General features: G+C 43.8%; 2 protein-coding genes across 4 annotated transcripts in view; one reads left to right on the top strand and one right to left on the bottom strand.

The window, feature by feature from the left end:
* Window positions 1–12,713: 12,713 nt before the first annotated feature.
* CGA (glycoprotein hormones, alpha polypeptide) lies at window positions 12,714–26,497 on the bottom strand. The gene is given in 8 exon segments (XM_083730903.1): window positions 12,714–13,330; window positions 14,103–14,293; window positions 16,165–16,271; window positions 18,884–18,909; window positions 18,912–18,948; window positions 19,457–19,494; window positions 21,157–23,178; window positions 24,018–26,497. Coding segments are annotated over 7 exon segments (513 nt in total). The 5' UTR covers window positions 21,187–23,178; window positions 24,018–26,497; the 3' UTR covers window positions 12,714–13,246.
* Window positions 25,712–27,901, top strand: part of ZNF292 (zinc finger protein 292) — a 29,456-nt gene continuing 27,266 nt past the window's right edge. The window contains exon 1 of one of the 3 annotated variants that reach the window (XM_083729662.1): window positions 25,712–27,805. Coding sequence is in view for 1 of the 3 variants with exons in the window: in XM_083729661.1 (XP_083585787.1) it covers window positions 26,212–26,391 (180 nt within the window). In the remaining 2 variants the exon portion in view is untranslated. The remainder of the gene's footprint in view (window positions 27,806–27,901) is intronic. The other 2 variants (XM_083729661.1, XM_083729663.1) reach the window with 2 other exon arrangements.

The raw sequence follows: 27,901 nt of genomic DNA on the forward strand, positions 1-27,901 counted from the left end.
CAGCCAGGGATGAAAAGCAAAAGTGCTATTGAAGTATAATCTCAGAGGTTCTTAGCCAGATGTTTTCAGCAAAAGTGTCCCTCTGTCAATTTCTGCAAGTCCTGACTCAAAGGTAATAGCAGAATATCTACCTTTTGCTCACAATGGATTGGAGGGTGGCCTTGCAGCTGGGGGCGCAGCTACGTTGCTAACTTTACAACTGGGGACAATGTCTGACTTGGCACGTGGGGTTTGCACAAGAAGAGGTGAAACAGATTAGGCTCAAAGCAGAGTCACAGAATCACACAATTGTGGAGTTGCAAGGGACCACGAGAGTCATCTAGTCCAACCCCCTGCAATGCAGGAATATTTCACCCAACGTGGGCTCGAACCTGTGAGCCTGAGATTAAGGGTCTCATGCCTTGACCCCTCTATCCAGGCTGCAACTTCTGACTGGCTCTCCTCTCATGCTTTTTTGTCTGGCTGACTGGCTGGCATGTGCCCTTGAACTGCGATCATAGGAGAGAGCAATGTAAGCTGGAATGTAGGCTACAGTGCAAAGGTAAAACACACACCTGTTACTCTCTTGCTTCTGGTCACAGACACCCAGGAAAGGACCATCCATTAGGCAATGTGAAGCCATTTGCTTCAGGCAGCAGATCTGACCCCTGTCCCAACCCCACCATTACACTGCTGACTTGGTTTGCAGAAGGTGGCATTGTGGGGGTTATTGGGCAGCATCGGGGCACCTTGCCTACAGTGGCAAAGCATCTTTGGCTGAGCCTGCACCCACCAGTGGCATGCAGCCCCTTCCGGAAGGTTGTGCGGCCCTCAGGCGGACAAACACACCCACCGTGTGAAGCATCTGCGGCTAATGCCTCTTGGCTTAGCTTGTATTATTACAAGGGATGAAAATGAAAGCCAATACAGTGGTACCTCGGGTTACGTACTTAATTCGTTCCGGAGGTCCGTTCTTAACCTGAAACTATAAGAAAGAAGATTCCACCTAAAGATTAGGAAGAACTTCCTGACAGTAAGAGCTGTTTGATAGTGGAATTTGCTGCCAAGGAGTGTGGTGAAGTCTCCTTCTTTGGAGGTCTTTAAGCAGAGGCTTGAAAACCATATGTCAGGAGTGCTCTGATGGTGTTTCCTGCTTGGCAGGGGGTTGGACTTGATGGCCCTTGTGGTCTCTTCCAACTCTATGATTCTATGATTCTATGTTCTTAACCTGAAGCACCACTTTAGCTAATGGAGCCTCCTGCTGCCGCCGCCGCGCCGCCAGAGCACGATTTCTGTTCTCATCCTGAAGCAAAGTTCTTAACCCCAGGTAATATTTCTGGATTAGTGGAGTCTGTAACCTGAAGCATATGTAATCCGAGGTACCACTGTATGCAGTTACATATCGGGACCAGGTTCCTGTAGCAATAAGAGATGCGTATCATTCCCAAGGTAAAGGAGTTCTGCCCTTGTCTGCATCTGACCAGCAGCTTCATACCTGAGGCTTTCAATTTTTCCCCTCTCTCCCCTAGTTACCTAGTCATTCCCCCCCCCCTTTTTTACTGCCTTCTGCTCCCATGCTTTTCACAGTAGCTTAATTTGCAAACATTTCCAGGTAATAATGCTTATCTCCATTCTGTTAAAAGCTTCACCAGTTGAGTTCTGCAGAATCGCTGGTGAAGGCCAGGCCAGGCTTTGCTTTGCTTGGCTTCATTTGACAACCCAGCTATTAATTCAGTGTGGAGTATAGGTAGGGAACTCCACATTATGTCAACAAGAAACATCAACATGCTTCAATGGGTTTGCAGACTGTGGCAATACCACGCCAGATCAATGGCTAAAGAAGTGATGGTACAAGAACCAACAACCACAGAGAAACGCAGTAGCTAACAGTGGAGGGCAGATGGGTCACTGCCTCATCAAGCTCAGTCTGCCCTCATCCAGCCCCCTACCCCTACCCCCACCCCCTGCCCCCTGCCCCTCCCTGCCTTCGTACTCAGAACCAGGCCAAGGGGTCATAATGCCTGTCTATCTTCTCCCTCAGTGTCTCCCTTCTAGAGCTCAGGAAGGAGGAGAATGGGGACAAAACTGGAATTGATTGGCTCTTTCTATCCTTAGCTCTAGCTCCACCTACTGTTTGTCTCCCTGCCTTCCTCCCTATCAGTTGCAATGGGTACTAGCCACCACTGTTAGCTATTTGAAAGCAACAGCACAGAAGAAGAAATTAAATCAGAGGAAAACATGGAATGCTATCTTCTTTCATTATTCTTAAAAGGGTTTTACAAGCCCAGAGAGTGTCAGAGTTCAATTGTATAGATGACAATCAAGCTTTTGATACCTGCCCCCATCTCCATGGCATATAATGATAAGATTAAGAACTAGGGTTTTTTCCCCCTTTAAAAAGGTGAATATATGAAAGAGGACGCTAACACGGAAAGAAGTGCTTCCATTTATTCCACCTTGAAGAGAGCCATTAACCCAATACAAATAGCATCCTCCATTAGTTCAGACTAAAGTGTTTATTGATGACACACCTTCAGAAGGTAATGAGAACAAGCGCCGGTCCTACTCAGTGAACGAGAGCAAACAATGGCAGCACTAGTTACTACTCAGAATCCGGTCAATTGAAATGTTGTGTTGATAACAATTAAGAGAGAATCAATGCATCCCTTACAGTTTGTAGCCATTAAACCCAGAATGCAACAGCTGGGATTTCTCCTTGGGGCTGCCTGAGCCATCTCCCATGAGTGGCCACAATTCACAGCAGCTGTTGCCAAGAAAATGATGTATGCAAAATCCTCTGAATTATATCCAGGCTGGGTAGCTGGCCTGAGCTAGACATTCGGCAATGCATTGAGAACAAAGGAGAAGAAATGTGCTCCCTTCAGTAAAATGGAGAAATGCTCCACAAGAAGACCCCGTAAGTACTGCAATAGAACCCCTTTGCCCAAACTGGTTAGCATCCCTGCAAGAAGCAGGAAACATGGATCCTTGGAAGCATCTGATTCCTTGGTTCACAGGTGGAGGTATGGAAAATGCATGCTTAAGCCGGGCTCCAGGGATTTCTCACAACCCCATGTTCATCCTTGTCCTTATTTCAAACTGAAATCCAAGCAGGTGGATGAGTCTGGCAGCATTTCGTCTGCACATACATGTGTTGGATGAGCAAGAAACATCATATTCGCTCATGCCCTGCTTGTGGGCTTCCCACAGGCATCTGGTTGAGCACTGTAAGAGCAGGATGGGCCCTTGGCCTGATCCAGCAGGCCCTTTTTAAGTTATTGTATGCCACAATGTGTACTCCCTAACTAGCTGTAGAGTAAGCCAGCGGCTTCATTTGGATGTTGAAAAGCATGGGGGAGAGGATGGAACCCTGACGCACCCCACAAGTGAGAGCCAAGGAGTCTGAACACTCATCCCCCAACAATACTTTCTAGACGTGCCCCAGGAGGAAGGAGCAGAACCACTGTATAACAGTGCCCCCAGCTCCTCTAGACGGTCCAGAAGGATGTTATGGCCGATGGTATCAAAGGCCATTGAGAGAGCCAGCAGAACTAGGAAACAGCTTTCACCTTTGTCCCTAGCCTGCCGGAGATCATTGGCCAGTGTGACCGAGGCAGTTTCAGTCCCATGATGAGGCCCAAATCCCAATTGGAAGGGATCCAAATGGTCCGCATCCTCCAGGTGTGCTTGGAGTTGTTCAACAACCATCCACTCAATCACCTTGCCCAAGAATGGAAGATTTGAGACTGGGCGATAGTTGGCCATATTGGCCGGGTCTAAAGATGTTTTTTTTAAGAAGCAGTTTAATGACCGCCTCTTTCAGCGGGTCTGGGAAGGCTCCTTCACAGAGGGAAGCATTCACCACCCCACAGAGCCCATCGCCCAGCCCTTCCCGGCTCGCTTTTATTAGCCAGGATGGGCAAGGATCAAGGAGACAGGTGGTCGGTTTCACTTGTCCAAGCAGCCTGTCCCCATCCTTGGAGGTAACAGATTGGGATTGATTCCATGCAACTTGACTAGACAGGATTCTAGCATTCTCTTGCCCCGGCCCTGCTCCCATGGTGGAGTCTACCTGTTTCCGAATCTGAGCAACTTTATCAGCAAAAAACTTTGCAAAATTGTTGCAGGAGATCTTGGGGTCTTTACCAGGCCCCGATGGCAAAGGTTGTTCTGTTAAATTGTGAACCACCTGAAAGAGTCTCCTGCTGCTGTTTTCTGCAGATGCAATAGAGGCGATGAAGAAGGTCCTCCTCACCATCGCTATCACCACTTGGTAGGCTCGACATTGAGCTCTAACCCGTGTCCGGTTCGATTCAAAATGAGTTTTCCGCCAAACAGAGTTTGGAGCCAAACAGTCAATAGCCCAGGTTAACTCCACATTCCAGCGGGCCACCAGGGAAGCAGCTGAAAGGCCATCAACATGGGATAAAGCACCCCCTACCACTCTCTGGAAGCCAATTGGATCCATTAAGTGGCGGGGGGCGGACCATCCGAATTGGTCCCACCTCCCTGCAGAGGGGAAGGGTCGCGGAGAAGTCCAGTTGCACCATCATCCCTATTGCACAGCCTTTTGGCTCTCCCCATCTGATGACCAAATGCAAAAGAGGACAGGGATCCCTTGCTTCCAACAGTGGCACGGAAGATAAAATTCCAGTAGGCACACCTGTCTCTTCCTTCCTGTCGCATATAGCAACATTCCTGAACTGTGGAGCAACGGAGGTCATTGTGAAAGTGGCCCAATAGAGCTTCTTGATTTCAGCCAACCAGCCAAAACTTTAGGCTGGCACAAATTATCACACAAAATGCTTCTTTTTAAAGCTTTGATTATTCCGGAAAGTGATCATTATCCCATTTCTACATATAAGGGAAAACATGAAAAGTTTGGGTGAAATGTCCTAACATCACATATAGCTAGGTGAAAATAGAAGATGGGGGAAAGACATTAATTCCTTGCCCATGGCTCCCCCTACAGTCCAATTGAGGATGCTGCAAGTCATCATCTCTTTACTGATCCTATCACACAAGAGCATTTTGTGGTTACAGTGCTTATTTGTGATGCTTGGAGGTTGGTTGTAACATAAATGTGATGAAACAATACAGCTTGGGACTTTTTCTGTGGCTTTATTTCCTATCAGGAACACATAGAACATCGTTTATATGTCCTTTTCTCTTCCTATGTAAGAGCCACTTAGAACCAAATCTTAAAGCAGGTGGTGAACACGTGTTCTGCTGACAGGCTAACAATTCTGCAAGGCACTTTGAACTTGGCTCATGAATCAAATGCATGACCTTATGACCCATTTCTGCATAGTTCACTAACAGCAGTAACATCCAGCTTCCCAAAGAGCCATACAGCAGAAGGAAAATCACTTTTTCCAGAAGAAGAAATGGTATCCGTGAATCACATTCTGTACCATTCTTTTCATTCATCATAATGTAATATGTTAAGAAAAGAATTCAAGATGTAACTGCAATCACTTTACACACACACACAGAGAGAGAGAGAGAGAGAGAGAGAGAGAGAGAGATTTTAAAAGGAAAATAGCCTTGAAAGATTTCATAATGTGCCCCTGGGACTTGGATTTTTAAAATAATAAACAAAGGAACCTGAAGGATGAAACAGAGTGTAAACAAGAAATCTGATTGCGCCTAGAGAGGTGTTATGGTTTTTTTTTTAATTAAAAAAAAATCTTTATTTCTATTGTGCTGAGCGGCTGCTGCAGTTTTTGCCACAATAACATTCTCTTTCTCCCTCACTGTCTTTCTTCTCAGTGCCATTGTGCAACCCAGCATGCCAAAAAGCACAGAATGTGTTCCTTGAAATAATGGAGAATGGTAAGAATGGTTACAAATGCAAAGAATATACCTGTTGTATGCTGAATATCACTAAGCCAACCAACCAGGAAGGCTGTAAAATATATGGATCCATCCTTTTGAGGAAGGACTTGTCAGCCACGAGGAAACAATGGGTGAGATTATCATTAAGTCAGTCTCAGAGTAAAATCATGCAAGTCTTCAGTTCGGTGGGAATGCTCCAGGTATGAGTGAGTCAGATACCACCCGATATATTTATTTGTTTTAATTGCATTGCTTATATCCCACATAATGGTGCCAAGTTCTCCAGGTGTCTTACAGCATAAAATGTATTCAGGTATAACAACAAAATAATAAAGTGCAATGCAGCATAAAAACTTGAGCAGCAGAGAGCGAAACACCATATCAGATTTTAACAGCCAAAAACTCTTTAAAAGCTGGGATTAAAAGCAAAAGGTCCTTCTCTTCTAGAGCAGACGACAAAGTATGTTCAGAGGAGGCTCTCTGGGGAGAGCATTCCACAATTACTGTGCCACCATTAAAAAGGTCCTCTCAACAGTAGCCACCTGTCATACCTTACTTACAGAGACACCCAGAGAAGGGCCTCTAAAGATGATCTGAGGAACCAGGTAGGTACATATGGAAAGAGGCAATTTTGAAGCACTGCCACAATACAATCACCCAGTCCAGGAGCTTCTCTGCACCAGCATTACATGTCCCCAGACTCAAGTATTCCTTCCATGGAGGCTCCCTGAACTGACTCACATGTGAAGCACAGTGGTTTAGACCCAAACTAGTAAGTAAGCTGCACTTGGTTCCTTTTGAAATCACTGGGGCTTCAGTCAGGGCTAACAGGATTTCAATTGGACCTAATTGCAACTAACTTAGTCTGGATCTAACCCAGTATAAACATCCCACCCTACCTGCCCCACATTTGTAGCGGCTTTCATGTGGGAATTAGAAGGTTGTAACTATTCTGGTTCCACTAACACAGAAGGGACTAAATTTCCTGACCTTGTGTGTGCATGGCTTACATTTTAAATTTACTGACACTCGCTGCCTTACACATTTTTCTTTCCCATTACAAAAACCAGAAACAATCATGAGTGTATTTGCTATTATTGATCAACGTTAACCATGTTCGCCCCAGATAAAATTAAGAACAGCTGATCCTTGTATCCTTCGATGATCTGGTCAATTCTTTATATGCTTGACACAGGGACGGATATCCCTGCTGCAGTTCTCATTAAATGCAACTTACTGCATGAGACACGGCCATCTTGAGTCATATCTGCACCGTATGTTTAAAATGACATCACATCTGCAGCATACATTGAAGGCACTCTTGTGCCTCTTTAGAAGTCATGGCTTCCCTCCAAGAAACCTGGGAGCTGTAAGTTTGTGCTGAGAGTTGTTATGAATTTCCATGGCTACACAAGTACAGCCTGAAAACCTAAGATTCCACCCCATACCTCCAGAGGTTCCCAGAAGAGGTGTTCTCCATTTTTGCATAAGGCAAGAAGCACTTCAGAATGCCTTGCAAAAGGCTCCTTCAAAGCACCAAAGGAATGAAGTACCAATAAAAAGAAGGTGACAATGTGTATTCACTGACCAAAAATGCACCTGCAGAAGGCAGCTAATGCACTGATGTGGCTCTGTGTATACATGCCCAAAGCTTGACCACATCGTCTCCAATTCTTAGTGGTTTGAGAGGCAAAAATAATTCACAGATTGACTTGAAAGAAGCCTCAAATCTCCACAAGGAAAACAGGTTCTGTGTGGACTTTTGGGGGCTTTGTTGCGGAGAGAAGTAAAACACACCTTCTTCTCCAGGGCTCCTTCTGTTACAGATGGTAGGCAAACTTAATGTCAAAACACACACGTTCTCATTCAATTTACTTTTTAAAAGGAGATTATTTAAGAACCGAATCTGTTGTCGATTTCACCACTAGATGGTGGTCTAAAACTAACAATGAGCCCTTCTGGTGGCAAGGAAAAAGACCCTCCACTGTAAGATGGATAAAATAGTTATTGACTACTTTGATGCTCTCCGGGAATTGGGAACGTGAATAGAACTGTTGTCATAAAGATGAACTTCACTGAACACATGGCAAGAGCATATAATGAAAAATTGTTCATGTTCATTTTCTTTTAATAGTAATATTGGTCTTCTTGCTGTTTATGTTTCGTTCTTTCATTTCTCTCTCTTTTCTTACTGAGTGTTTAAATGGTAGGATGGGAGCTTGCAACAAGTTCTGGATGGGGTTGCACTAAGATGAGGTACAGAGTCTTAGAATGGTATTAGGCTAAGGTGGTGGCCAGGATCGCTGTTAAGCAGCTTAGGTTGGTAAACCTACCCAGAGATGTCAGCCCTAGCTTCATTTCTACATATTTTGGTTATATCCAGACTAGATTACTGTGATTGCCATGAGACTGGCGTTGAAGATGAGCCAAAAACTGCAGTGGTTCAGAATGCAGCAGCAAGGATGCTGTTCTATTATACCATTTTTGTATTTGTTCCATGGTCTGCCTATTCCAGACTCAATTTAAAGTGCTGGTTTTACCATTTAAAACCCTAAACAGATTATTTGAAGGAGCACCTGCACCCACATGAACTGCTCCTAAGCTGAAATTGGCATCAGATGCCTTAGTCTTGGTCCTACCTGTAAGGCCCATGGGGATTATGGGCTCCTTTCTGGCTGGGCTCTTCTCCATGCTACATATGCCTGACTCGTTTCATCTTTCCTCATAGGTAGGTCTGCAAACCTTCTGGACACAATCAAGTTTGTTGATATTGTACTATTGCCTTGGAATAAAACTCTTGATTAGAGACCTGGCAGTTAAACTGACCGCTCAGACCTCCAAAACAGAATTGCTCTTTATAGGAACATTCCCCAGACAGCACATAAGACAAAACAGAACAGAACAAGATGATGAGAACCTCAGTTATGCACAAAGGATATGAAACAGCACCACCCTGTGCTAGGTGGTGTTACATATATAATCATTACAAATCTCCCCGCCCTCCTCTCTAAATTAAGCAGATAACTGCATTTTTATACAGTATATAATCTGCCAACCAGAAAGTTTATTATGTTTGTTTGCTCGCTGCAATTCCATTTTCAAAGGATAAGCATGTTTCACAGATAACTGAGATTGTGTTATCAGGCCATGCTATACCAGTACTGTCTGTTGAGGTTGTGTCATTTGCCAGTGGTATCATTTCAGAGTCATTAGAATTTCCTGGCAGTCCTTCTTCAAAGTCTGGACCCCCTTGAGAAGAAACAGGTTCTAGCTGCAGTATCTCCCCCAACACTTCCTTGGGGTTATCCTCTGGAGAATTTAGCTGACCCATGGCAATCAATTCACTTCCTTCTCTTTCAGTGTATCAGTTCTCTATGTTTACAAAGACTCATGAATGGCCTTTCTATAGTAGTAAGGATAAGTTGCTAAGTTTGTTAGCCTCTGTATAACCCCCATCCCGCCGAGAAAGGCTTATCCTCTAAACATAGAACTCGTCTGAGCAGATGAACATAAAAACCTTTCTGGGTGGCAAAGAAAGGTTTGGATTCTTTCCTGATGGTTCTTCCAGTTGCAAAGCCACACTTTCTTGCCTTCCTGGATGGCAACAACATAGGCCCTAGTTCCTGATTCTAGTCTCCTTGCCTTCCTGTGTTGCACCTTGCCTGACTTCCCTGTTAAATTGATCTTGGAGTGTTTTCTGACCTTTTTCCTGGATCACATTTGGACCTAGGCTGATTCTTTGAGCTTGGCATTAGTTTGTTTGGGCAGTACTGGATCTGCAACTGTATCTTCATTGGTGACTGATTTGGTGGAGGCTAAGATCTCCCGTAGGGACGCGTGTGGTGCTGTGGGTTAAATCACAGAGCCTAGGACTTGCCGATCAGAAGGTCGGCGGTTCAAATCTCCACGATGGGGTGAGCTCCCATTGCTTGGTCCCAGCTCCTGCCAACCTAGCAGTTCTAAAGCACATCAAAGTGCAAGTAGATAAATAGGTACCGCTCCAGCGGGAAGGTAAATGGCATTTCTGTGCACTGCTCTAGTTCACCAGAAGCGGCTTAGTCATGCTGGCCACATGACCCGGAAGCTGAACAGCGGCTACCTCGGCCAATAAAGCGAGATGAGCGCTGCAACCCCATAGTCGGCCACGACTGGACCTAATGGTCAGGGGTCCCTTTACCTTTACCTTTAAGGTCTCCCATAACTGGAACCTTAGCCACTGAGGGAATCCTCTGGTGCATGAAAGAACAGACGGTCGAGAAATTAAAAGTGAGAAATAAGGGAGATGAAGACCATAAGGAACTCAAACAGTAAGGGCGACGATTCTTTTCTTGTATATAGGTTAGCCTCAGAAGAAGGGCATCACATATTGAGAATGTGAACCACTGTTTTAGCTGGGAAGATAAGGATATTTTGCAGTGCTGTATTGGGAGAAGTGACTCATTCAGCCCTGACTGAAATTAGAGAGGAAAGAGGAGATAAGAATCAATGGCACAGCAAATGCCAAGGCTGTGTGCCTCATCATCATGGTGGCTGCTGAAGCTGTCAACAGGAAGGCGTGGGTGGCAGGACAAGTAGTTCAGCCTTGGACATACTGAGTTTGAAATAATAATGAGACCTTCAGGTAGGTGACAGGTAAGTGGAGATGCAGAACTGGGCAGTAGCAAAGAGGCTCTGTGTTAGAGAGATATAGCTGGGTACAATCAGCAGATCCAAACCCTCAGGATAAAGCCAGTAAGCTAGAAAAACAATATTATTACCGTATTTTTCACTCTATAGGACACACTTTTTCCTCTCCAAAAATTAAGGGGAAATGTGTGTGCGTCCTATGGAGCGAATGCAGGCTCCTTGGCTTCAGCGATAACAACGCGAAGCCTCCGAAGCACAGAGGGAACACTCCCTCCGCGCTGTTCTGGCTTCTGGGATACAAAATATTTTTTTTCTTGTTTTCCTTCCTCCCCCCCCCCCCCCAAACTAGGTGCATCTTATCATCTGGTGCGTCCTATAGAGCATCCAAGCGGATGAGTTCCTTCCTCTCGGGGTTGAAAACTTGGATTTTTCATATGAGAAATGAGTTGTAAAATAAGTGAAGAACACAGGAACAGGAGTTAGGGGTGGTATAGCTTTTTAAGAGGGACGCGGGTGGCGCTGTGGTCTAAACCACTGAGCCTCTTGGGCTTGCTGATCGGAAGGTTGGTGGTTTGAATCCGTGCAACAGAGTGAGCTCCCATTGCTCTGTCCCAGCTCCTGCCAACTTAGCAGTTCAAAAGCCTCTGGGACCATATAACACCGGTTCTGAGAGATCTGCATTGGCTCCCAGTATGTTTCCGAGCACAATTCAAAGTGTTGGTGTTGACCTTTAAAGCCCTAAATGGCCTCAGTCCTGTATACCTGAAGGAGCATCTCCACCCCCATCGTTCAACCTGGACACTGAGATCCAGCGCCAAGGGCCTTCTGGCGGTTCCCTCATTGCGAGAAGTGAGGTTACAGGGAACCAGGCAGAGGGCCTTCTCGGTAGTGGCGCCCACCCTGTGGAACACCCTCCCGTCAGATGTGAAGGAAATAAGCAGCTACCTTATCTTTAAAAGACATCTGAAGGCAGCCCTGTTCAGGGAAGTTTTTAATATTTAATGCTGTGTTGTTTTTAACACTTGATTGGGCGATGCCCATAGTGGCTGGGGAAACTCAGCCAGATGGGCGGGGTATAAATAATAAATTATTACTATATTATTATTATATAAATAGGTATGGCTGTGGCAGGAAGGTAAGCAGGGTTTCCGTGCGCTCTGGTTTCTGTCATGGTGTTCCGTTGCACCAGAAGTGGTTTAGTCAGGCTGGCCACATGACCTGGAAAGCTGTCTGTGGAGAAACGCCGGCTCCCTCAGCCTGAAAGCGAGATAAGCGGCGCAGGCTCATAGTCGCCTTTGACTGGACTTAACCATCCAGGGGTCCTTTACCTTTACTTTTTTAAGAGGGATTATATAATATCCCTTTATCACACACATTTTATCACACTGTATATTTCAATGCAATGGAAGCAGTAATGTGTGGTGTTAGTTTTTCCCCATCTCTGTGCTTTTGTGGAAGCTTTATATCTTATACCCCAGGATTATGTTAAGAGAACAACAGGTTTGAATTTACAGCTACCTCTGCTGACCCAGTGTTTCAGTGTAGCAAGATGTAGTATGTGACAGGGGAGTTCTTAAATAGCTCGCAGAATATAGCAGGACTGTTTGGGTAGCAAAGTCCATTATTTATTATTATTTTATTATTTATTAAATTTCCATGCCACCCTCCATAATGTAGTAACAAACAAAAACCATACCCTTCACCCCATTTAAAAAGGCCATAGCCTAGGAGAAGAATGTCTTTGCCTGATGCCTGAAGATATCTAACGAATGTGCCAGGAGAGCCTCCCTGGAGACACCACTCCACAAGATGGGAGCTACTGCAGAAAAGGCCCTTTGTGTTGCTTCCTTCTAGAACTTTCACGGAGGAGGAACACGAAGAAGAGCTTCAGATGATGATCACAGGGTCTGGGTCAGTTTGTTATAGGATACTGGAGGAGTGTCAAACATAATGTCCTGCGGTGCTATCATATCCTCAGGTTCCCTATAATTTCCCATGAAATCCCTACATCACTCATGGCAATTTGAAAACTGCTGAGGCCAATGGTTTTCCGAAGTCAGATGTGTTGGCATATGGGAATGTAACACAGGTATTTGCTGAGGATGGGTTTTGGCACGCTGGTCCATTTGAGACTTCCCTAGAGTCTTATTGTAGCATGAACTTTCATATACAACAACCTACTTTGTCAGGTGTAAGGTTCAAGCATCTGTTGAAAATATAAAATGTTTCTGAAATGGCAATATGCATACCCAAATTCAAAGTATAATTGGTTATAAGAGAAACTTGAAAATTATTATGAAGCTTCTTTTCAATTGACATATTTTCATGTGGTGAGAATCATTCTTTTCTATGTCTAGCACTGAAACAATGTTATTCAGTTCTTCAACAGGGGAAGAAGATAATCCACAAGTCGTAATATATTTAACTGGCTTATTTTTAAAAGAAAAGAATGCAACATATTTCTCCACAGATGGAGTGAGAAATTATTTCAAATTAGTATAGCATCCTTTCTCTCGGAAAAGACAGTTATACATTAATTCACACCTTACGTACAAAATAAACAAGACTTTGGTTGTCATGCAAAATTCTATATTTGGTTTCTAAGAGAAATAATGAAACATATTTGTCAGCTTCACTCAATGTGTGATGAAGTAAAGAGGAAACATAACAGCAGGGAATATATCATAGTAGGTAAGCTCAAAGCTTCCTTTTTTTCAATCAGAAAAGTTATGATCTTATACATGCAAATAATGCAAATAAAATAAAATCATTCGTTGTCATCGGTGGTCCATTCATGAAGGTCTTAAGATTTATGATAGTAGCAAGTACTGCAGTGACAATCGGTGTGATTCTCTATCTTTGTGTGTTCATGATTTGGAATGGGAGCCTGGATAAAAGAAAAGAAAAGAAAAAATAGAATTATATTTTCATTCATTGCAAAAATCAGACCCTTTTTGCAAAGAACACCTTAAAGCTTTATTTTCTCACTTAAAATAAAAGCTATGTGTTTATTATGCAATTTCTTCTTCTATATTGTGATTTGTTGTAGTGAAGTTTATGGTACTGTTTTAATTGTACACCATTTTGATACTTTCTCTCTCTCTCTCTATACATATATGAATAAATGTAAATAAAGAAACACCGAGAATTAAGTAGATAGAATCCTAAGGAACACCCTGCCCCCCAATGCAATTAGTTCCATATGCTCAAAAAAGATTTTTCACTAGCATTTCTTGAACAGCAGCTGCTCATCTACAGGGCAAATACGTTGTAATGTAGTTGCAACACATCGCTAACTTAACCTTTGCAGAAATGAGGTTGAGGGTACATTCAAAAGCCAGCTACAAGATATTGTGAGGAATTTTCCTGTTCACCCACCCTTAATCTGGTTTGAATGTTGTGATACATATATTGCTCACTTGAATTATACAAGAGTTCAAAGTCAATACCAATAGATCTGATATTGCTATATAAGGGTTGGAGCCATCTGGATTTATAAGAGACCTTAAGGAAGTCAGAGAGCAGACTGTGGACTTAGAAGAATGGAGTTGCAGCTTTCAGGCACAATCTTCAAGCATGCCTGAGGATTCCAATATTATTCCAGGGTGGAAGGGTAACAAACACATATTGCATAGGTAGGGGTTCAGTAGCCTCATTACCTGTTTGAAGGCTCTTGCCACACAGCATGTTGCTTCTGATGTGATGTTCTTTGGGACCGGCATTGTTTTCTTAGATCTCATGGGAGTGGGATAAGCCCTTGAGAAACAGCATCCTGCACACTGATAAATAGGTCGCCCATTGAACAGCTCCGTCATGCGTGCGTTCAAGATCAGTTTACATTCAGGGCAGCCTTTCAGATACACAGAAAAGAATATATTTAAATATTAGTGCTGTTCTTGGTTCTACTTGTACTTCACATTGCAACATACGACGGGCTGGGCTGCATTCCAATCTTGAGCTGAACTGGTAGGATGGGCTTCTCACTGTGTGCCATCAATTCATGAATGGCTAAATTCACATCTAACTTTGAAGACAAAATGGTCTACAGCAAGACATGGGAGCCTTCCAGATACTGATTGGACCACAATTCCCATAATCTCTTACCATCGGCCATGGTGGATGGGGCTGTTGGGAACTGGATCCCAACAAGTCCTCCAGGCCCTAGTCTACAGGAAATAAGATAAACTTTCTGATCTGATCTTGGCCCTCTTTCTATCAAATGTTTTGGAACTAGCTAAAGCTTGCTTAAACTAGTCACCTCCCCAAGACCCAAAGGAAACCCCCCTCCCCCCTTCTTTCCTTTTTTAAAAATAAATAAATTCAGTATGGTGCCATTAGCTTAAATGACTATATGGGCCAAAATGTAGCTAAGGCAAAAACTGTGAAATATTCACTGGGAGCTACTAACAAGGTGCAAAGTGGGGTTTTCAAGACAGAACATGCAATTTCACTCCTTGAACACGCAGCACATTTTCAGAAAAAGAAATGCCAGTTGAAAGAATTTGTCACATACAGGGCACCAAAAACACTAAGGTATTCAAAATCACAAGTCAAGCGGGTAATTAAATGCATGTTTATGAATATGGCAGAAAATAGAGGTCATCTGTTAATCAGATTATTAACAAGTAACGTAGTAAATCATCTTTTGATGTTAGGGAAGCTTAAACAGCTGCAGCTCTTCATTTCCCACAATTGGAGATGCTGACAGATAATACTGCTTTAAAAAACAACTCAATCAAAAATATTATGTGGAAAGCCCCCAATCAAAAAAGCACTGTTAGTGTTAAAGTAAATTAGTTAATGCCATATCCATTCATTTTTCATCTTTTAAAAAATTTAATTTGCATTAATTGCAATGCATATTGTTATTTTTGTGTGGAAAATATTAATAAAATTTATTTTTTTAAAAAGAAAGAAAAAACATAGAAAAGAAAGCATACACATGTACTAGCAGAAAGCTTTCATTAGTTTAAAAAAAATGATTTCTTATGATTATGGGCAGAAATATAATGCCTTTCTTGTCAATGAGATTAAAAGTGCTACCTATCCAATAATCTGCAGTATGAAATGGTTAACATTTGCTTTCAGGGGTGTAATGTACAAAGTGCTATTCAGTCAGAAGATTCTAGAAGTGGCACACAGCCCTATCTTTTGCACATTTACTCAGTATAGGTAAGTGTACTGAGTAAGTACAGTGGTACCTCAGGTTAAGAACTTAATTGGTTCTGGAGGTCCGTTCTTAACCTGAAACTGTTCTTAACCTGAGGTACCACTTTCACTAATGGGGCCTCCCACTGCTGCCACCACACAATTTCTGTTCTCATCCTGAGGTACTATTTCTGGGTTAGCGGAGTCTGTAACCTGAAGCGTCTGTAACCCAAGGTACCACTGTATAGGTAAGTATATGTAAGTATTCCTCTTTGTAAAGCTTTAAATGCAATGATGCAATCCAGCAAGCTGCTAAATAGTTTTAACAAGAGAGAGAGAAAAGATTTTGCAACTTCTGTTAAAGTGCAGCGAAGAGGACCACTTCCATTACACTTTTCTTTTCTTTCTTATTTCACAATTTCCCATGCCAGGAAATGTCATTTCGTGGTGCACAGATGATGGGAGCTTAACTGGTTCGTGGTGCACAGATGATGGGAGCTTAACTGGTAAGTTTTATTTATCCAAATCACTGTCTGCTTAAAAAATAATAATCCAATATTTAATGTATCTCACCTGGAGCGATGAACTCTCGCTCCGGCACTGAATGTAGAATACTCAGTGACACAGACAATATGGCAAAAGCAACAGCTGCATACTTCCCAAAGAACACCATGGCCCTCCTGCAAAAGAGAGAAAAACAAAGGATTTCCCTTCTAGTCGTAAGCATGTTTATTTGGAAATACATCCAGTTGATTCCAGTTGAAAGTAGCTTAGGAACACAGTTTTCATCGTATTCTTAAATTCTACCCATGGAGAAGGCGCAGAGCTGTAGGGCTGTTGGTGGTGCAGCAGCCTCAAGAGACTAGTGACTTATTTGGATTCTGGTCTCTGAATGTAATATGGGATAAAAGTGTGGTTAGCACCTTGAATTTACCATGCAGCTTTAACATACATGCTAAGTGAGTCCAGGTGCATAAACAATGCTGTCACTTGGGTCAAAAGTTTGGGGTCTTTGTAGAATAAGGATAAGATGCCTTTCAGATGTTGTTGGATCTCAGCTCAAATCGGTCCCAGTCAGCTTGTTGAATGTTCGGGGAGTTACAGACCAACTGCGTCTGAAACTAAGTAGAACACCTATGAGTTCAGAAGTGGCTAATGTTTGCTAGCCACTCCTGAACTACAGGGTGTTTCACTAAGGCACTCCACATGGCTTGACTTGCATGTTAGCCAAAACATCCTATTGGCTCAGATAGACTAAATGTTTTATAGGACTGATGTTGTTGCATAAGTTATCTGAGCGGTTTCCAGTGACATATGAGAGCTATGTTCACAAGTGGTGGTTGTTGGTTTTTTAAAAAAATATTGTACACATCATGGTTGTGGACCAAGAGCCAAATAGCTATCTTATGTCATAGATAGATGCAGCACAGAGAGTACATATGCCTCTCACTTCTTATGAGGAATACCTTGCGTAAACTTGACATATAGGCACGTGCCCAGTATCTCAGAAACACATGAAGTGATGCTAAGCAATAGTTAAATTTAACATTTCCCCCTGTCCATGGGAATACTTTGGTGTAAGCCTCTAGACTGAGTAAAATATCTAAAAATATGGTATCACTTTCCAGTAGATCAGGAGCAAGCTACAATCTAGCATCCTGCTCATGAATGCTCCCTGCAAAATCTACCGAAATATTTAGCTAGGATCCAAAAACCCACAAAAGGTCATTCTGCATGCACAATAGGGCATCAATGCCCGACTGGAAAAAATTAAGCAGACACAAATGCCACAAAAAAGCTATGGGAGCCAGATCTTCAGAGAAAAAAGTGTCAACAATTATCACTAGGCGCATGAGACAACTAGACATAAAATTTTCCATGCATCTTTATGAGAATCACACTTCCCAACTGTAAAAGCACTATGCTGGAGCTGGCCCTAAGCAGCTTATAAGGACAGTATTTTTATTCATATTTATTCTAAACAGAAAACAAACTACATTCCAGAAATAACAATGCAACACAAAAAATGCAATCAGATAAGAAGATAGTGCTGTTTAGGCCATGTACACACAAAAATGTGGAAGATAAAGGCAACTGACAAGCAAATCATTAAAAGGAATTAAATTAATAAAATATTAGCAATATATTATATTATCAAACACAATTTGTTGTTTTTATATTTTTGTTATAAAGTAATAATGCTGATGAGTCTGTTATATTTTTGTGATGATTTCTAGTAAATTGGCATTTAAAAGGAGAGGACTTCCTTAGGCTGCAGTCCTAAGATCACTTAACACGGAGTAAGACGCACTGAACACAATGGGTTTTCTGACTAGACTTGTGCAGGGTTGCACTGCAAGCCTTTGCAGAAATAATCCAGTAAAAATATGTATTAAGGTAATAGCCATTTTTCTCCCTTAATTTTATAAATGTAGTATAGGGATGGAGGACAATTTTATTAAGTTTACATTTAAAGCTGAATTTACCAGATTCACACTTTTTGAAACAATATGAGAACTAAAACATAGCCATCCTTTGAAATCCGTACGTACTTAAAATTTTCAAGGCAGTTTTCCCAACAAACCAATGTTTACCAAAAATGCATATTTTAGGTAGAAGGGTACATAAAAATAAATATATTAGTGGAAATAATATACAAAAATACATATACAAATAGAAATTGCTTGCAAAGATGTGCGCACTAGTCAAAACGACATAAAAATTGTTTATCAGGAAAAATTCACACTAAAGTGCTTAAGAATTCTAATGTGGATTTTTTTTAAAGAAAAATTGCTGCAGGAATATGGAGAATCCAATTTAAGATTGTGAAAAATGAGAAATTAGCAGATCCTTCCTCTGCTAATACAGTATCAGAGATCTAAACGGGATAATTTTGAGAAAGTATATGTATTGCTCTCTTAGCTAAATACTCACTAGTCGAGCCATTTCCAACACGATATCTAAGTAACACAGGCTGGTGTTGTTTTTACCCTGTCACATAGTTGCAGCCAATGCCCAACCTGTTTGATGTGTAAGTTTGTTGCATTCACACTTTACAAGTTTAGATGTAAAATATAATGTGTGAAGTAGCCCAAGGGGATTGTTACTTATTAGCCACTATCCATCCAAAGTTGCTTTTTCTGATCTCTTTCCCTGATCCAGAGAGCTATGGCTTGTATCAAAAGAACTTCAGGTACAACAGAGCTTTCTCACTCCATTCCCATTGCAGCCTTTTGCCCCTCACCAAAAACAAACGAACAGAAACCCCGCTCCTGAAAACCAGGGGACTCACCAGACAAAGAAAGCATGAGAAGACTGCACATGGCCACTGATGTACTCAGGGTTATGTGGCATAAGCTGCACAAGAGAATCAAAATGAAAAGCTTCATGTGGCTCCACTTGCATTATGCCTATTCCTGGAGAGAGTTCTCCCTAACAACAACACTCTCAAAACAGTAACATGTTATACCCCTGCAACAGCAAACACAACATTTGGTGTTTTGGGCTTTTTTTAAAGCAAGAATTTTCACCTTCAGGTTTTTATCTAAACCATGCTCCCATTTCAGAGACTGAGATACATTGCACACAAAGAGCTGATCACCATTTGGCTGACATGTTTTTGTGTCTTCATCAAATGATCCCAACGCATCTCGCAAAACAACCCTTATCCATGTTACTCACAAGTAAGCACTACTGAGTTCTGTGGAGTTTACCCCCAAGTAAGTGGATATAGGATTGCAGCCTCAGTCTATGAAGAGAATCACAGTACTTGGTCTTTTTACAAACAGTCTGCTTTAAAGAAAAGAGATTATATTAGATTTCATATTAATAAACATATCTAAACCATTTTAACAAATAACATTACCCTTCTTCTTTTCCAGCTGAGGACAGTTGATTAAGGGTCTGAAAAAAATAGGGTTAGGAAACTTAGCGGCAGCTTGTCTTTCGACACTGAGACGGAATATACCCTGTGTTTTTCTTTTATACTAGGATATTCAGTCATATCTCCCACCTAGATCTAAGCCAATGGATCAACTGTGATGTCTCCTCATTGGCCAACTATTGCTTGATGTAATTACTATTCCGCCATACTGATGTTATCTCGTCCTTGACTCTTAAAGAGATCACTTCCTGCATTGTAATATTAAAGAAAGGTCAGATGGTGGGCACAAAAATCAACAATGTTTACCATTTAGTTTTCTCTTGCATTGTCAACCACAGTTTACTGCCATTTTCAGTAATTGCAGTCATTAAAAAAAGAACAACAAAGACAACAGTGACTTCAGCAGATTTCCTACCAGCTTCTAAAATGGCACAGGGGGAGAATGTTCATTCCCTGTGCAGTGATACCTCGGGTTACATACGCTTCAGGTTACAGACTCCACTAACCCAGAAATAGTACCCCGGGTTAATAACTTTGCTTCAGGATGAGAACAGAAATCGCATGGCGGAGGCGCAGTAGCAGCTGGAGGCCCCATTAGCTGAAGTGGTACCTCAGGTTAAGAACAGTTTCAGGTTAAGAATGGACCTCCAGAATGAATTAAATACTTAACCCGAGGTACCACTGTAGTCTCTTTCCCCTTTGCAACATTATATTAAGAGCTGAAAACTAGAAAATAACATTTAAAAATTTAACAATGGACCTGCAGTATCTTGATAAAGGAATTGGAGGGAAGTCAATTTGTTTTGTTTTGTTTTTGCATTGTTGTGGTTGTTTTTTATTTTTGTTATTTTTGGAAAATCAATAAAATGTTATTAAAAAAAGAAAAAGAAAACTAGAAAGTAACAAAATACAGTGGACGCTTGGGTTGCGAACGTGATCCATGCGCGATGCACGTTTGCAACTCGTAGCATTCACAACCCACGTCTGTGCATGCGTGGGTTGCGATTTGGCACTTCTGCACATGCGCAAAGTGTGATTTAGCACTTCTGCACATACGCAACTGCCGAATCCCAGAAGTAACCCATTCCGGTACTTCCTGGTTTTGGCGGTCTGCAACCCAAAAAAACGCAACCGGAAGCGGTTATAACCCGAGGTATCACTGTAGGAGGGAATAGCTCAGTTGGTTAGAGCAGGCTTCCTCAACCTTGGGCCTCCAGATGTTTTGAGACTACAGTTCCCATCATTCCTGGCCACTGGTCCTGCTCAGTGGCGTAGCGTGGGGGGTGCAGGGGGGCCAGCTGCACCGGGCGCAACATCTGGGGGTAGGGTTAGGGGGCGCAAATCCACGGGTTAGGGGGCGCAAATCCATGGGTTAGGGGGCGCAAATTACTTGCCTTGCCCCGGGTGCTGACAACCCACGCTATGCCACTGGTCCTGCTAGCTAGGGATCATGGGAGTTGTAGGCCAAAAACATCTGGAGGCCCAAGGTTGAGGAAGCCTGGGTTAGATAACCTAGCCCAGGCTGTGATTCGATCTCCATGTGAGCCACTTGCATATTTCTGCATTGCAGTGGTTTGGACTAGGTGACTCTCAGGGTCCCTCTCAACTCTACAATTGTATGATTTTATGATGCTAAAATGATGAAAAATAATGCAGTTGCAAACCATCCTTTTTGTACTCACCCTGTTTGATTCATATTGCAACATTTTCATTTCATATTCATTTCATTCATGGAATGGCTGGTGGTCCAGAGGTTGTCTCTGACAGAAGGGAAGGGGAAGCAATTATCACCAATTCCTCCTTCCCCCTACAGCATCCTCCATCACCTCTCACATTGTTGCAGAGTCATCCAAATGGAGCTGCAGGAGGGAAGTGCCTTTCCTCACTTCTGTGGATGGGAGATTATATGAGTGGAAAGCTACACACAGGGTTCGAGCCACTATTTCTTTGAAAGCATTATTCAAGTACGGTAAATTATTCAGACCTATTTATATTTAGTACATAGTTCTACGCATGTGCACACGAGTCCCACAGATTTTTGTGTCAGGCTGTGTCATGTCTCTAGCCTCAATCTCCCCATCTCCATCTCAGAAGGGGAAGAGGTATTGCCCAGGGATCCTTCATCCCACACTCCAGAACCTTCCAAACCTGAGGGCTTGACTTTACCTGACACCTCAGACACAGAAGACCCACACACAGAGACCTCACCATAGTTTCCAGTGGTTGCAGGTTCAGGCAACTGGCCTTTAGGAAACACAGTTTTTTCTGAATGGGTGAGGTTAACAGCAGGTGAAAATCATGGCATCTTGAAAAGGTCACAGCAGGCTGCAGAAACAATAGGTCTCTTTGGGTGAGTTCCAACTAATGTTTGCCTTTGTGATCTGTCCAGGGTCCTGGCAAAAGATACTGCCTTGCCTTTTGTGATCCACCATAGCTTACCATAATTCCATTTGCTCTTCTAGTAATTGCCACTTCTTCAAACCATCCCCCCCCCTTGGGGCCTTGAGGCCACAACAGGTTGCAACGTAAGGCAACTTTAAAAAAAATAAAGTGCCAGGTAGCATGATAGCACTATTGCAGGGAAGCATATTTTCTGTAGGTTACAATAGACCTGTATTTGAAGATAATTTCAGACCATATGGAATTCTTATACAAAATGTGCATTATATTAAAGACAGATGTTTGTGTTAAAATAAATTTTAGTAAGTAGTAGAATAATTGAGTGAAGCATTAAGCACTTTTATATTCCATTTATTTCAGTGAGAGTTAAATGCATGCTCAATTTCCCATCTTTAAAAATCAAATCAAAGTGCTAAACTTTGCGTGAAGTGCACCTAATGGTTATACCCGCAACATTATGTTACTCCCTTTGCTAGAATAACTTAATTTTAGAATCACTTATTTTCCCCATTTTATTCTAAAAATCCACTTGTGAATCAGAAATGTTATTATGCATCTAGCTTTTCATATTCACTCCAAGTAATTTTGTTTTTCCCTGTTCAATGTATGTAATACCCCATTCAAATCAATATTCTCGTAACAGCAACTATACCTGTAGTTTGCAATCAGTGATGGAACAGCAGGGGAGTTCAATTCCCTCTCAAGGCTTCCAGCTACCAATATTAATTAGGTGGAAAATACAAGGAAATATATCTGTGAACAAACAATGCTGCAGTAAAAATGCCAGGGCAGAGACCATTTTTATGTACCTTGTATAGTTTTTTGTTTTTACTGGTGAAAGAAGATCTACTCAATAAAGGCCAAATAAAAGATATATGTGGATAAAGAAATAATATTACAAGGCAGAGTCTACCTCTACTATTTACTTTACAGCTTCTGAGAAATGGAACAACTAATAGGGCCTCCTCTGCCCCCTGAGGGGGTCTGTAGGGCTTTAAACGCTAATGTGAGCATCTGGATCTAAGCCTGGAAATGAACTGGCAACCAATGCAGCAGTTTTAAAACAAGGGTTATGTGAGATCTAATTGGAAGCCCAGCCACTAATCTGCTTGCTGCATTTTGACATTTCCAAGTCATCCTAAGTATGTAAGTTACCAGAGAATGTATTACAGCGGCCAGGTTATTTATGTCCAAAAGGGGTTGTTTCTGGTGAACCAGAAAGATACTTCTGCTCCAGAAGGCTACTGTGGTCAACAGTATCAAAAGCCACCAACAGACTGAGAATGAGCAGCTTTGCACTCTCCCTGTTATGTACTGAAGTTCTCTCCCTGGGCACTGTAGATAGTTTTCACTCAGGTCCACGTCAGTTATTTTAGGCGGGAAACCCTGGGTTGTTGTTGCTACAATGTTGATAGCTGGCTGCCTATAAAAGCAGGCCGGCCGAGCTGTTTGCTGTTCAGTTTTCTGTTCCAGCTTACAAAATAAAGAGCTGCTTTGGAGAAATCCCATCCTCGTCGCCTGACATGGCAGACGACACAGCGATTTCTCCAAAGCAGCTCTTTATTTTGTAAGCTGGAACAGAAAACTGAACAGCAAACAGCTCAGCCGGCCTGCTTTTATAGGCAGCCAGCTATCAACATTGTAGCAACAACAACCCAGGGTTTCCCGCCTAAAATAACTGACGTGGACCTGAGTGAAAACTATCTACAGTGCCCAGGGAGAGAACTTCAGTACATAACACCCCTCCCCACCGAGATAAGGCGTTAGTTACAATCGTAATGGTTTCCTTATATACAGCACTACACGTAATGGTTCAATTAGGCACAAAAGCATATCGGTTACATTTCCCATACTTAGACCAACAGTAATACATGTCCAACAACATAGTCCTTTAAATAAGTTGGGCGCTTGGAAACTCTGCCAGACCGCCGGGGACTGGTAGCCAAGTCCGGGGGGGCACACAATTCTTGCTGAGGCTGTGGTGCGACCCTAGGTGGCGTTGCAACCAAATCCCCTGGATCCGCTGCTGTGGGTGGAGCCTCTGCAAGTGGAGTGGTCTGAGTCTGTGGTAAGTCTGGCAGACCCTCTGAAGCGGCTTGGTTTGGCTCCATGCTGGCAGTTTGCGAGGGAGGTGTAGGTGGACCCATCTCTCTCCTGATAAATATCATCACCCAGGGTGACCAAGGAAATTTGAGTGTCATGACAAGGCCTGAAGCCAGAGTAGAACAGATCCAAGTAATTAGTTTCCTTCCTGAAGCTGGACCACCATCACCTTCTCAAGCACCTTGCCTCAAAAGGGGATATTTGCCACCAGACCATAGTTATTTTAACAATTCTGGATCCAGTGAGGTCTTCTTACCAAGGAGACACACCACTGCCTCCTTCAAGGCAGGTGGCACCTTCTTCATTAAAACATTAATCACTTTCTGGAACCCCCCCCCCCCCACCAGGCAACCCCCTGAAGAAGCCAGAATGCCAAGGGTCAAGGTGGCAGGTGGATGGCCACATGTCTTCAAGCAGGTTGTCACATCCTCAGGCTGCAATAATGTAAACTGATCCAGTAGTGATGGAGCAGACAGACAACTTTGTTAGACTTGATTTGAATGCGATCCAGCTCTGTCAAAATCTGAGTGATTTTCTCCCTAAAGTGCCTTGCAAAGTTGTTACACAAAGCCAGCAAGGGTGTCAGAGCCTTTTCATTTCTGTTTCTATCTCTTTGGTATTTCTGTTTAGAGAAACCAGTACACCCATTTTGTGGGAACGAAGGCCTGTTAGCAGGATCTATTAGCAGGATGACCAAAATAGATCTCTTACTGGCCAGCAGATTCAACCCCTGCCACTGCACTGCCATCAGCCCCATTGTGGTGCTTCCAGCCCCACTGTGGCTTTGTCTGTGTCACAGTACCCTTGTCCTCACAGCCATCCCTCACCAAACTGCTACTGCATCGTGGCAGTTGCAGTGGCAGGACTGGCAGCAGTACAGGTGTGACGGTGGGGCCACGGAGGGGCCCTGGTTCTGCAGGATGGTGAATGGTGTTGCAGGGGCGACAAAATGTCCTGGGCCACCCCCAAATATAGGTTTCATAATTACAATTCCCAACTGTTTCCCCACCTAAAAGCAGCTGTGGGGAAGGAAGTTAAAAAAATCCTCTCCCTCATACCATTTTCTAAATCTAAATTAGCCTTGAATATGCTAAAATAAAAAGCTAAATACCTCACCCCTACACGTGCTGCTTCAAAATTCAACGTACCTATAGAAAGCAAAGGTAGTATTTGCAAAGGTGAATGTTTTTAGCACCCACCTTGGCAAGTTTAAAATTGTTCTCAATGCTGTTTTTATACTTTATCTTGCTCCGGGACCTTAGGCATAGCAGCCAGCTCCTAGGGGCTGAGGTTCCTTCGCCCCCACCCCAATACAATATTTGAAAGGGCCAGATCCCCACCCCCGAAGTTGATGACCATTGCCATTCAAATAGTGTGTGGGCTGCATCACTGGCCCTCCTGCCTTAGGGTGGAGGGCGGGAAGTAAATAAATTCGATGCATGTTTGTTCCTTTATTTTTCTTAAAAGGATAGTTTGTATTTAAAATAATTTCCCCAAAGCTTAAACAGCTGCCGTGTCGAACAGTTTCGGAAGTTGCGGACTAGCAATAAATGCGCGTCGGTTTTTGGATTCCTAGTTGCGTAACACCTGGCCTCCCTCGCAGACGGAGGGGCGAGAAACTTTGCAGCCAGGTGCGCGTGTCCAGGGAGAGAAAAGAGGGGCAAACGGAAGCGGGCGAGAAGCGCGCCGCCTGCCCGTTGAAGTCTGCGGTGGCGGCGCCGCCTCTTCCTGTGCAAGGGAGCGAAGCCGCTCCAAACCAGGCAGACCGCGAGCGAAACTGAAACACTTCTTCGGTTGACGTCCTGCCTCCTTGCCGTCTCTCCCCCCCCCCAAAAAAAAGTCCACAAGCGCGTCACGAGGCTATTTGTGCCACTAGGCGCGCGCCGGCAGACGCACGTGACAGGACTAGCCCACGTTTCCCAGCCCCTCTACGAATGCTAGGGGGGACGGGGGGGGGGGAAACGACGGGTAAAAAGCGGGCGAACTCCCTGTTCGAACTCTCCTCCCCTTCGATCCCGCACGTGATTCCCCCTCCCCGGAACGTGGTATTGTGTAATCACGTGACCCCCCCCTTTACGGGGCTCGCGCCTGCGCGCGCGCGGGGAGAGTTGAAGGGGGGGGTAGGTGGGCCGTTGAGGGAGGGCTGGCGAGTGCGGTGGCGGTTGGTTGGTTGTGGTTGGTAGTGGTAGGGTGGGGGGAGGGGGGCTGCGTACGCGACGGAGCGGGGTGCGAAGATGGCGGACGAGGAGGCCGAGCAGGGCAGCGGCAGCCACGGCCCTGGCGGCGAGAGCGGCCTCCTCCCTCTGGATATGCGGCGCTTGAAGGGGCGGCTGCTGGAGCTGGAGACGGGGCTGCGGGAGAGCCGGGAGCCCGCCGTGGAGGCGGCCGCCGAGTACTGTCAGCAGCTCTGCCAGGTCAGGACGGGGCCGGGGCGGGCAGGCGGGAGGGTCCTCTCTCTCCTTGCCTCCTCCTCCTCCAGCGGGAGCAGGAAGGAGCTGGGCCGCGCTGCTGCTCTCCTCCTTGAAACTGGCTCTGAGGGAGGGAGCGGGCGAGCAAAGTGGCCCGCCCCCCTCGCCGGGAGGGGAGTTCATCGCGGGCCCGGAATCCCCTCCCCCCACAACCTGTCTTCCCGGCAGCTCCCCACCCCCCACGCGGCTCCCTCTTCGACTCGGCCCCTTTGTTTTGCTGCTGCTGCCGCCGCCTCGGGTCTGGAGGGGCCTTTGTCTGCTGATGGCGGCGGCGGAGAGCCCGTGCCCCTGGCCCAGCAATAAGCCGGAGCGTGAAGGAGGGGAGGGGAAGGGTGGCTTCTTCCAGCAGGAGGAAGCGAGGGAAGGGGCTGGCTATGAGGGCTCGCTCACGCGATCGGTTGTGCTCCAGGTGCCAGAGAAGGAAGTCCTGCCCCGCTTTCCACCTATGCCACAAATATTTCAATATAACCATCAGCTTGCCCATGGGAGCTAGCGCGCATCTGCCCCACAGTAGCGCACCGAGAGGCTTAGTCGTAAGGCTCCCTTCATATGTTACCCCCGTAGACGAGCATAGGAAGAGTCAGTCCAGTGATCAGGGTTTCCGGAGTATCTTTGAGCCAGTGTTGTTGTGCTTGAACGATCTTTCTAACTGCCCTTGGGTTTTGTCAATTAAATCAGGTTACCCTAAACTAACACGGTATTTGTAGTGTTTGCTCAGGATACACACTATTGCTCTTTCCACAAATGTCCTGCCCATCAAATGTCTGTTTCAGCCAATTTGTTCATTGGGAAACTGTCATTCCAGAAATACACTTACTTCAAAACTTATATTTGAATGGAAGACATGAACTGCTTTAAACAATCATGCTTGAAACAGATACTTTTTGATACAATCACACAAAAATAACATATTGGCCTGGTTCTCGTGTCACTTAAAGTATCATTCACCTAAGTGGCATGCTGTTGAAATGTCTTACTCCAGCTGCTAAGCCATAGTTTGGTCTTAATGTTATGTCTGAACCCGAACTCATGATTGGTTTCTTTCTAAACTACGAGTAGTAAACCAAGGTTTGTGTTTTGTTTACCACTCGTGTGCATGGCTGACTTGGTATAAGACAGCTTTCTATTTCTGTGCATGTTTGCTCAAAAGAAAATCCCGCTGTGTTGGGTGGAATTTAATTAATTGTTATTAAGTTTCTTTTTCTAGGTCAGAATTTTTTTAAAAAATTTAGGCCTATAACAATCGATCACATTCAGTTTTTGTCCCTCTGTATACATAGTCAATAGGGAGTCAGCCTTAGGATTTACTCCTCACCTCTGTCAAACCATTTACAACCATCCCATCATTTCCCACGGTTTTGTGTTGCAAGTTCACAGGTGCAAGCAGTGGTTAACAAATTAAGATCCTTTGTCAACCAAAGGATGAAGGATCCTCGTTTTTTGTTAACCATAGTTT

The sequence above is a fragment of the Podarcis gaigeae genome (genome assembly GCF_964106915.1).
Source record: "Podarcis gaigeae genome assembly, chromosome: 3".
Classification (NCBI taxonomy): domain Eukaryota; kingdom Metazoa; phylum Chordata; class Lepidosauria; order Squamata; family Lacertidae; genus Podarcis; species Podarcis gaigeae.